At 39.2% G+C, this 12,273-nt stretch overlaps 1 protein-coding gene across 1 annotated transcript in view; it reads right to left on the bottom strand.

The window, feature by feature from the left end:
• Positions 1–1,932: 1,932 nt before the first annotated feature.
• sigirr (single immunoglobulin and toll-interleukin 1 receptor (TIR) domain) overlaps positions 1,933–12,273 on the bottom strand; it is a 50,786-nt gene continuing 40,445 nt past the window's right edge. The window contains exons 9-10 of the mRNA XM_020519503.2: positions 11,872–12,046; positions 1,933–3,864 (exon numbers count right to left, since the gene is read on the bottom strand). Of these exons, the coding sequence (XP_020375092.2) occupies positions 3,671–3,864; positions 11,872–12,046 (369 nt within the window). The 3' untranslated portion in view covers positions 1,933–3,670. The remainder of the gene's footprint in view (positions 3,865–11,871; positions 12,047–12,273) is intronic.

Genomic DNA, 12,273 nt, shown 5'->3' with positions numbered 1-12,273 from the left:
ATAATATCCATTGTGCTAATGGATATGTGCCATTCTCGCATTTTTCTACACCACTTCCTGCAATTACTAATGACAACATGCTTCAAATGACTAGAACAGCAATGAAGTTACTTAGTTCAATCAGGTTTATTGAAATTACTTCCTGCGTGCACCTACACACTCAGCTTTAATAATTCATTGACATTTTAATGGATTATAGAGATTCCTGAGGACGACCTGAAAAATTCAGGAGTTTACATCTCTTGTGATTCCACTTGAGAATAATTTCTGAGCAGAACAGAAGTGATCAAGTCAATCAGCCATGGTGAGGGTATTTTCAACATCACATACTCTGAAACTTGCTTCCACTTCATTCAAAGACCCTCCCTATTATTAGGTTCACTAATCTTTACATGAATTAAAGCATTTATTTTTGTAGGACAAAAAAAAACTGCTGAAAACGATGAGAAGTTGGTGCTGTTACAGTGACTCTGTCTCTTTATTGGACACAGGCAGACTTGGAAACTGAATTAGCCCTTCACAAATACCTCCACTCTGACAGAATTAACAATTATTTGAGTCATACAGACCAGAAGAGCAACACTTCCAGATAAGACAATACAAGTTAGGAAATGGAATCAGCAATAAAATTTGGCCATATGATTTAAAGTAACATCAGTTACAGAAGTAAGAGAATTCAACAAGGAAGTGTCCATTGCTAAGAAATGGACTCTAAGGTGTTGAGACAGTGTAAGTAACAAGCAGACCAATCTAACCTTCAGTGTTGTGCTACAGTGAATCTGCTTTCAGGTCCCTTCCAGAGAATGATGTTCTTTTCATTGCAAACAATATAACAAGATCATACTGCAAGTCCAACATCTTCATACCTGATGCTGTCTTCCTCACTCCATCTAATGCACTCAATTTTATCAACAGAAAAACTTACACAATTTATGAAAGACAGGCAGGCAGAGGAGGCTAGAGAGCTGACCCATTGCTATGCTAGAAAAGCACTCTGAAGGTAAAAGAGAGTAAGGAATTCTATCACTAAAACAGGGTGATGGATCAACTTGTGAGTACCATGGTGATTTTAGCCAGCTGTGGACAAAGCAAAGTTAGGCACCACTGACCACTGATTCTGAAAAGGGATTAGCAGTTGGAATAATTCTTCCCATCATCCTGGACTTCTCAATGGTGGTTTCACCAGGCTTAATGACAGATCAACCAAATGGTCCTCTGAATTACTTTGACCCTCCATGTAGCAGGAGACCAGCAGTAACGTTGCAAAGTGAACTGAATTGTTTGTAAAGAGGGAACAGGTACTTAACTGATTTATTATGGTCTCAAATAGATTAGAAAAAGGGGCACCTACCTCAAGTGGTGTTTTTTGAGATCAGAAAAGTCCGGATTCCGGAGAACTGTCAAGGGAACTTGCACAGACATTCATAATTCATATTCTGGTCATAAACTGCAAGTTCTATCAACTTATTGCCCTTTTCTGAAAGTTTTTATAGAATTTGAGAGAGGATCTGGAAATACAATAAGTGCTGTTCATTTCAAATAGGGAGATAACAGGATAAGGCAAGGCAGGTAAAGAAATATTTATCAAAAATCTCAAAGGCCAAAAGTGTGACTAGTGCTGTTGAGTTTTAAATAAATGGTTTTTGATTTTCAAGTCCTGTACTACTTCCTCAAAGTTTTCTTTAGGTTTGAGTCCAAGGTAAAGAATTTAACATTTGCTAGTTGTGGTTATTACAGCTCTTAGTTCATAGAATCCCTACAGTGTGGAAGCAGGCCATTTGGCCCAATGAGTCCACAGTGACCCTCTGAAGAGCATCCCACCCAGATCTGCCTTATCCCTGTAACCCTGCATTTCCCATGACTAATCCACCTAGCCTGCATATCCCTGGACACTATGGGCAATCCACCTAACCTGCACATCTTTGTCTGTGGGAGGAACCCCAGGGAGAACACGCAAACTCCACACAGACAGGTGCCCGAGGCCAGAATCTAACAGGGGTCCCTGGCGCTGTGAGGCAGCAGTACCAACCACTGACCTGTCTCACAATTTTCATCTCCTTTAAACTAAGGAAGCCCAGGTTCTGGATCCTCCTCCTCCTCCTCCTCATACATTAGTGATTTCTGAGCTGGCAAGCAAGGAAAGGCCATAATACAATTCATTTATGGCTAAGCAGAACAGAAAAGGTGCGGGTATCCCTATTTTTCCATAATTGACCTCTTATTTGCATCAGAATTAGTGCAAAACTGATCTCTTAAGAGGCTACATCGTTTAAGAATGAACAAACTAAATTGGATGGCAGACAGAAGATGTCATGAAATGGCCTCCATTTGTATGTAAATGGCTATTATTAGATTTTATTGCTCAGATTGAAGAAGGGAAAGCAGTGATGCTCTGAAGCGATTGGTCAGTGCTGTCCGCATTCACTAGGAATCTCAATCTTTATTTACTGTCAGACAAGTTAGCAGAATAGGTCAGCAGGTGGCAGATGAAAGTTAATGCAGTTAAGTGTGAGATGATATTTGTCATGGGGTTAGTGGGAAAAAAATTGGAATACATATTTAATGGGAATATGTAGGAAACACAAAAGGCCCAGATATTCAAATATAAAATGCCCTGAAAGTGAAAGCACAACCAATTAAAGCCATTTTAAAAAAGTCATTTTGCATTTTAGAAATGAAGATAAAGAGCAAATGAGCGAAACAGTTTAACAGTTACTTCTATGAGCCAATGAGTGAAGATAACAGTTTAAAGCATTGCATTTGTCACAGCATTATAGGAAGGAATTATATAATTAACATACAGCTAAAATCCTTTGCTGGGATGGCAAAGTATTTTTGAGAGACTTCACCTAATGGGCCTATTTCCATTGCAACAGAGGAAGATAAGAGGAAATATAATAAAATAAAGAATGGTCATTTTCATCTAAGCAGCTGAAAGACAATACCACCAAAAAACAACCCTACAGATTAACATGTCTTCCAGCATCTCAATAATTGCATACTTGCCCTGATTAGGATTACCATCTAAGATTAAGATTTCAGAGCATTCAGAGTGTTAGGGATCAAAAATGCAACAATTTCAGGTACATGTAGGCAGCAATGAGAATAGTGAGAAGGGGATATGCAGAATGTCCCCTTTCATCACTCCATGATGGAGATCAGAAGCAGTGGGAGGCCCAGTTCTTGCAAGGCAGTGGTGGGAAATTTCTGACGTGATCACAGACCTTCAGGCCGACCTTTGCTCTGGAGATATAGTGGATTCCTAAAAATGCACTATCCATCATTTAACTTCACGACCCGCTTCTCCAGCCATGTACAGAACATTCAGGGAAGATCAGGCATTGTCAAAACAATATTGAATGGTTACTTTCATGTATACAAAGTTTTTAAAACATTCCACCTGTTTTGAATGGGCAGAATTCCAGCTATAATATGATAATGTAGCATGAATGGAGCAAATAAAAATTGTCTTTAGAATTGGTTATATCATGGCAACATTTCCCCCTCTCAAAATATAGGATGAAAATACTCAGGAACAGCTGTGCACTGAATGTTTAACTAAATAAAAAAAAGACTGATTGTAGGGGATTGTATGGTAGAGATGCTTGATTGACAGCCATCTTGGGGCTGGAACGGATGGTTCACTGCTCTGCACTGTGATCACCCCCAGTCAAATATCTTCTTCAGTTACAAGGCAATAGAAATCTGTTCTTGTTCCATAATTTCGAGATCCCAGATCTGCAATATCCACATCACTTCTTTCCGTGTCCTCACAAGGAGGCTCTGCACTGGAATTAGTCTTTGGTGTTTTAGGAAGGGCGAATACAGGTGGGGGTGGGCCTTTATAAATCGGTGCTCTCACTCCTAGGAAAAGAAATAAGAACAGTCACTGCCAGCAGTACAGATTCACACATACCTAATTTGAGAGAAATTTCACATTTTTTGATATGTCTTCCATGAAATTTTAATTGAATACACCCAGGCTAGATGATATCAAAAATTGAGAAGCTGAATAAGAAGGCAACTCGAATAATAGAGTGAGAATGAGTTACTAGGAAGTGACATAAAATGTGATCGAGCCAGTACAAATGCATTCTAGAGGTAAAGTATAATTAATTCTTTTGTGCATGTTTGAGCTAAGGTTGTAATAAGGAGCTGATTGGCACTGGTGGAACCCAAACTGGGCATCACTGAGCATATTATTCCTTGATGACACCTTCCATCACTCTACTAATAACTGAGACTGTAAACTTACTTTCTATAGGGCAAGAAGCTTATTTTGTTAATTATTTTCTTTTTAAAAATATTTTAAGATGTTTTTATATTTTTGGTTAACTCTGTCTGATTTGTCCCATCTTATCAATTTTTTAGTCAATGTTTTTTCATGTTATCTCTATTCTTTGATTTCATTTTTTATTTGTTCAGTAGATGAAGGCATCACTGACCAGGCCAACGTTCATTGCCCATCTCTAGTTGTCCAGAGGGCAGTTCAGAATCAACCAAATTGCTGTGGGTGTGGAGTCGCATGTAGGCCAGACCAGGTAAGGATGGCAGTTTCCTTCCCTAAAGGGCATTAGTGAACCAAATAGTTTTTTTTCCTGACAATTGACATTGGTCATCATTAGACTTTTAATTCCAGATTTTATTGAATTTAAATTCCACCATCTGCTGTGGTGGGATTTGAACCCAGGACCCCAGATTACTCAGTCCTGAGGAAGGGTCACTGGACCCGAAACGTTAACTCTGTTTTCTCCTTCACAGATGCTGCTGAGCTTTTCCAGCAACTTTGTTTTTGTTCCTGATTTACAGCATCCGCAGTTCTTTTGGTTTTTACCCAGATTACTAGTCTAGTGAGAATACCATTAGGCCATCGCCGCCTCTTTGATTTACACGTTCCAAATTTTTATGCTAGGTCCTATCTTCTGATTTGCCACTGGTGTGTGCGCAATTATATGCTTTTTCTTTAAGTTTGATATGATCTTTGGCCTTTCTAGTTAACCGTGGATTGTGGGTGTGCCCTGGGAGTTTTTCTTACAAATTTGAATGTGTATGTTTTGTACATTCTGAAATATCCCCCAAGTGTCTGCCACTGTATCTGTACTGACTACTACTTCAACCTAATTTGACAATTCACTTTAGACAGCTGTTTTCATGACCTCATAACTGCCCTTATTTAAAGACGTAAAAAAAAGTGTTGGATCTACTCTCCAAAACTGAAAGTAAAATTCAGTCATAGTATGGTTGCTGCTATTTAGGAGTGCCTTCACAAGAGATCAACAATTAATCCTATTTCATTGCACAATACCAGGTCTAGTGCAGCCTGCTGTCTGGTTGGATCAGAATGTGCTGTTCTAAGAAACTACTGCGAAAACGTTCTATGAATTCCTTAGCTAAGTTACCTTTGCCCATTTGACTTTTCTGGTCTAAAAAGAGATTAAAATCTCCCATGAATATCGCCATACTTGTCTGACCTTCCATTATGCTTCACCCTACTGTCTAGCCACTGTTAGGGAGCTTACACACCACTCCCACAAATGAGTTCTTACCTTTATTTCTCATTTCTATCCCAACTGTTTCCACATCCAGGTTTCCTGAACTTAGGTCGTTCGCCTCTATCAATATCATAATTATTTGATGCACCTCTCCACCTTTTCCTAGCTTTCTGTCCTTAATGTTCTGTACCCTTCCATGTTCAGGTTCCAATCCATGTCATCCTGTTGTCATATCTCTGAAATAGTTACCAGACCATTCTGTTTACACTTACAGTTCACCTGTTTTGTTTTAAATACATGCTTTCAGATACAGTCTTCTGTTTTATCCTTCTATTCTTTTTGTATCTTCTAGTCTTATCTGTTGATTCACTCTTAAATTTGTAACCTTGCTTGTCATGATCTGTTTATTATTTCCTGTACTAATACCATTTTCTTTGATTTATCACATGTTCCCAAATTTGATCCCTTGCCTCTACAACATGGTTTAATATCATCTCTATATTGCTACTCATATGGATTACAAAACTACTGGCCCCAGCATGGTTCAAGCAGAAATCATCCCATCAGGCCAGATCACACTTTTCCCAGTACTGGTGCCCACAAACTGGAACCCACTTCTCCCACACCAGTCTTTGAGCCATTTATTCCTCTCTCTAATCTGATTTGTCCTATGCCAACTTGTACATGGCTCAGATTGAAGGGGGACCTGATAGAATATAAGATTGAGGGACGTGGACATAGTGAATAGCACTGTTCCCCTTAGAAGGGTCAAGAACCGGAAGGCAGACTTTTAAGGGTCAATGGAAGGAGGCTAACAGAGGATTTAAGGAAAAGTGAGGGCGGTCTGGAGTACACTGCCTGGGTAGGTAGTTGAGGAAGGTAACTTCAACTTTTAAGAAGTACTTGGATGGAAACGATGTCCTAACATTCAAGGCTGTCAGCCTTGTGGGGAAAAGTGAGATGAGTGTAGGCAGTAGTTCATGTTTTGGTACTGACTCAATGGGCTGAAGGGCCTTTTCTATACAATATGATTCCATGATTCTACGTAATAATCCAAAGATTATGACTTTGAGATTCACCTACATGACTTCTTCTCTAGCCCTGAGCAGATGTCCTGAACTCTCGCACCAGCAGACAACACAACTCTGACTAGACTCACTCTTTGCTGCTAACAACGATGGTAATCCTATCTCCTACTGCTATCATGTTCCCTTTTGTTCCCCCAACTTGAATGCTTCCTGTATTATGGTGCCAGAGTTGGTTTGCTCATCCATCTTGCAGCTCCTACTCTTATCCAAACAAGCTGAAAGAACCTCCAACCTGTTGGGAGAATTGCAAAGGCTGGTGCTCCTGCAGTCTGGATTCTCTTGACCTGCCTCTCACACAGTCATACTATCTTGTTGCAAAACATCAGCCAAAGTAGAAGAAAAACCAAAAGAACTGCAGATGCTGTAAATCAGAAACAAAGACAGAAATTGCTGGAAAAGCTCCGCAGGTCTGGCAGCATGTGTGAAGAGAAATCAGAGTTAACGTTTCAAGTCTGGCGACCTCAACAGTTCTGAGGAAGGGTCACCAGACCCGAAACGTTAGCTCTGATTTCTCTTCACACATGTTCCCAGACCTGCTGAGCCAAAGTAGAAGTTTCTATCCCACGTATGACTGCCATCCCTAGTACAATGAATCCAGGTAATATTCCCCTCCCTGCTGCTGTATTGGTCATTCAGTCTGCAGCTCAAACGCTGAGCTGAAGCGGCTCAAACTTCAAACACTTAGGGCAAATAAGATTTTGGAGTAGATTTGTAGCTCGGGTTTTGGGTGTTGTGGCTGGTTGGCTCGCCGAGCTGATTTGTTATTCCGCAGATGCAAACCAGGCGGAAAACACACCGGCGCTTCATCGGAGGCTGCACTGATGATATTACTTAGGGCAAATATATTTGTCCTGAACCAAATTGCTGTAGGAGTTTTGTGATATGCTGCATCTGTGACACAGAACCTGTCCTGCCATTCTTAATGTGTTTTAATTAACTATTTTATTCAATTATTTATTATCTTTTGCTTTAATATAGTCCTGTAACCTTGCCATTAGATACTATTCTATTTGAATCTTAGGAATGAAATTAAATTTTAGTTATGTACCAGATAGACACCAAATAACTAGCTTCTTTGCCTGTAGCAGAGTGAGAGCCAATTCCTGGAAGCTGAAATGTTAGAAAAAGCAGAGGCAACAGATCACTTCTTCCCCTTCCTCTCTTAAGTCACCCAGCTTCCAGCACTCTATTATAAGGTCACACTCAAGTGCCTAAGTCATAATAAGTTGAATAGATTTAAAGTCTCCTAACACAAAAGGCCTATCTGACCCAGTTATTGGAAAGCCTTGTTAAAGCCCACTTAAGGTAGCAACTTCAGATTTTAAACTGTAGATTCAGTTATATGCTAAATATAAAAAGGTTAAATTTGCACAAAAAGATTCCAATTACTTACCCACCACTGTCAGCATTCAGTGCTGAAGTAGTCCATGCTTAACTGCCAGACAGAATTTTTCTAAGAATTCATGCCAGCAATCATTGCCCATCCCTCCTAGTTGCCCTTGAGAAGGTGGTGATGGTGAGCTGCCTTGCTGAACCTCTGATGTCTGTTTGGTATGGGGTCATCCACAATACCATTAGAGAGGGAGTTCCAGAATTTTGAACCAGTGATACTGAAGGAACAGCAATTATTTTCAAGTCAGGACAGTGAGTGGTCTGGAAGGGAACTTGCAATGCTGATATTCCCATGTATGTGCTGTCCTTGTCCTTCTAGATGGTAGAGGTTGTGGCTTTGGAAGATGCTGCCTAAGGAGCCTTGAAAAATCTCTGCAGTACATCTTGTAGATGGTAAATATTGCTATTATTGTGCATTGGTGGTGGAGGGAATGAATGTTTGTGGGCATGGAAGTGTTATGGACTAGACCAAACCCCCTCAAAACTATATAAGAAGATAGTCTAGATGCTAACTTTTTCTTATTTTAAAGGTAAGTGTAAGTCATTGCCTTCCAGGTGTAATTCCATTGGCCAACCTACTCGACTCTAAACAAAACACACTTTGTATTTTAACTGTAGTATAAAAATAAATAAAATAAAAGAATTGGACTTACTGTAAATATGCTGAACAAAATAATAGATATATTAACTACTACTAATTAACTGTTACAATATAGTAACATCCCATAAACACACTCTTGGCAAAGGCAAATTCAATAAAATAGATTGTCTCACATATAATTCTAGCAACAGGAACAGAACCCCACCCTTTAGCTGTAACAGAGAGACAAATAAGAGCTTTCACATCTAGCTTCAAGACTCCAGCAATTGCTAGCGAAGGTTAAAACTAAAAAAACAAAATTCTGGTTCTGTGGGAGCTTGACCTCACCCATTCAGGTTGCTTTTATTGTTCCAACTTAAAAAAAAACCTCAAGGCCTCACAACCTGTTTATTGGCTTTGGAGCAGACTGCTCGGTACTTCTGTCTCAAAGTTTCTTCATTTAAAAAAAACACCAGGACAAAATACACCTCTGAAAGTCATAGTATTGTCACAAGAAGGTTTGCAAGTATATTGAGGATTCAGGCCTTATGTATAGGCATTTTTGTTGTATGGGTCAGTTTGTTGTTACTTAATTTTGTTAGTCGCCAAAGTTAGCGGCTGCCTTTCCATTGATACATCTTCCATGTTGGCAGGGAAAGTACAGCTCAATAGGATATAACGAAATAGAGTAGGGTCTAAGATGTAGCACTGTTCCATCTTTCTCTTGATCTCAAAATGATCACTTGAGCAGCTGTTGGAATAAATGGTGTCATGATGGTATCATGGAAGGACCTTATGAGACTGTGAAGCTTGTGAGGGTAGCCACTTTCTCTCTTATCCTGTAGAGGCCTATGCTGCTCTGTCAATTTTTTCAGATCCACAAAATCAAGGTAGCATGGTGCCCGCTGCTCTCTGAACTTCTCTTAAAGATGACATGGAGAGAAAATCACGACTACCAGAAATCAGCCTGCTCTGAAGCTACATCGTGCCACTAGATATAGGAGTAATTTGGTGATGTGTCTGTGATTTTTACATGCTATAGTTAATAGAATGAAGGTTACCATTGTCACTCGATGCTTGTATTTCTTTGTGAATTGATCCGATAAATTGTCAGCATAGTACCTTGCTAACTTTTGCACAAATGCCTTGCCTAGCATGAAATTATTACATACTCTAGAATTAAGAGACAGGATGCACATTTCACTGATGAGAGAGCAAAATGTATTTCAAACCAATCTTTATTTCTGTATCTTTGCCAAACATAGTTACTGCAGCCTTGCAGATGACTAACCACAGAGAATTCCAAGATTTATCAGTATTAGCTGGTGGGCCCTCATCACAGAACGTTTGCCAATTGTGTCACCCCTAGTGCATCGGCTGTTGACGCACAGCACACAAGTGATCACACTGCCATCATTGTACAGCATAAAAGAGTGAGGCAAGCAAATGGGAGACCACAAATTGAGAAGGAAGCACATGAAATTGGGAACTTCAGAAAAACACAAGCAGGAGTCTGGGAGCTTTGAGAATAAGGTAAATAGAAGCCTGAAAAGCTGGGAAAATAAGCTGGATACAGCTCATTGACAAACAAGTTAAAAATGAAAACAGGCCAACCCAGAAACCTGGAACAGGAAGAGGTGAGTAGAACCAAAAGGTTGAACCCCATGAGAAAGCTGGGAGGGCGTAAAATAGCATTTGGATTTGAGAGGAGAACAGAGCTAAGTCAGAGCGGCTTGAGTAATTTCCCAATATGAATCTAAAATACCACCACAACACAATGATCACCATGTATTTTCAATGCTTTCCTCATGCCCCCCCACCTCCTCCCCCAACCAAAACAAAACATGCCTTCAGTTTCTATTCTGATACAAAGTAGTAGGAACGTACTGAGTATGCAAGTGTGGTTTGTGGATAAAGTGCCGTGTTGCGTTTATACCAAATTTAGCTTGAATTATTTATAAAATCCTTAGTCACGCTTAAGCACTGCATTGAATCATATTTTTGCTTGTTTGCAAATACAGTAAATCAGTAACAGACAGGTCCTAGCTATAAATAAAAAGAGAGAACACTAAAAATTGCAATAATATTATTTAAAACACATAAAAAGAAAAATCAGATTGATGTTCTGAGTTTATATCTTCATCAAGTGAAAGGTGATAAAGCCTTTTATTAAAGTTAGGAGAATGCAAGGAAGGAGGCAAGGGAGAAATAATAATCCATTCAATCAAAAAGGAACTGTATCGGCTGAGTAATCCATAAATTATCTATTGAAAACTAGTGATGCAGAAGATAATTTTGGTGATGATTAACAATGGAAAGGAACATGCAAGTAGTTAGCAAAATGGGAAAGAACCATGCAAGTAAACAGGCAAGAGGAGAGGCAAATTGAAGAAGCAACATAAATTCCAAATACAGATAATCTAAAAATTTAAACACAAGAAAAAAAATTAGAGCAATAACAAGCACACAACGTCTTCCTCTCCTGAACACACTAGCACTACATTCTCATAACAAGTTTGTACCTTACTTCTCCCGCACTCCCTGGTTACTGCAATCTCATACTATGAGATCAACAGTATCACACCAAATCACTAGCAACATTTCTGAATTTTGGATATAGCTAAGGTCTGAAGTCATTAAAGTCAATGCTCAAACCAGAGGGCCCTAGTGTACCCAGGAAAAATATTTATCTTTATATTTTAAATTGGATATCTATTTTCATCTGTGATATATACACCTTCTCCATCTCCATTCATGTATTGAACTGTTCACATTTTTATCATCCAAGACTAACTGTGCCATTGCCATCCTAGTCAATCTCCCTTTCTTAACCCGCTATAAATTTTAGTTCATTCAAAATTCGGCTATCTGTAACATATCCTATTATAGGCCGCAAATCACCAATCACTTGATCCTTGCTAACCTATATTGGTTCCTGGTCCCTCAACACTTCAAATTTAAAGTTTGTACGTTTGCAATTTAAATAATTTTAAGCGTTGTCCTTCCACTTGCTCATATGTTCAAACACAAAACTCCATTCGTCAGATTTTCTCTTCCTCAGATTTTGGTCTTACGCGTCTCCTCCCACTTTGCTCTTTACTTTTGGCCATTTAGTTTCAACACTGTGAAATTTGCTCATAACCTCTGCCTCTCCTCTTTAAAACCTACCTCTTGAACTGTCTAATATTCTTACAGCTCACAGGTTTTTAAAAGCACAAGGTAAGGTTACTTATTACTTCTGGTCTTTTGTTCTTTTAAACTTTACTGTGTCCCATGTGACATTTGAGAGATATTCGTTCAAATTAGTCACTCCACTTACCCAAGTCCCCTTCAGGATCAGGGTCAGATCTGCAGTCCAGATAATCTGGGTTAAGGATCAGCATAGGATCCTTGTCATCCTGGAGTCGAGTCTGGGGATCTGCCATAACACATCGGTGAGGAATTTTCCGAGGCAAGAGCAATCGTAATTGTTTCCAGAATTCAGAAGAAGGTGTCTGTTAAACAAGTGCCATGTGGATGTAAGGTAAGAATAGAAATGAAAAACCAGATTTTCAAATTTTGTTTGTCATACAGTACAGGTCCGCACATAGTAATCATTCCATATACTCCAACCCTATTTTCAGTCAACAGTTCTTAGTTTTTTGATTCAACAGATTAATTCCCATTTTAGCATCCAATCTTAATGAGTATTTTGCAGATCAGTTAACCTAACATCATTAGC

The sequence above is a fragment of the Rhincodon typus genome, chromosome 17 (assembly GCF_021869965.1).
Source record: "Rhincodon typus isolate 14 chromosome 17, sRhiTyp1.1, whole genome shotgun sequence".
NCBI classification, from domain to species: Eukaryota; Metazoa; Chordata; class Chondrichthyes; order Orectolobiformes; family Rhincodontidae; genus Rhincodon; species Rhincodon typus.
This window is presented reverse-complemented; position numbering and strand designations above follow the sequence as displayed.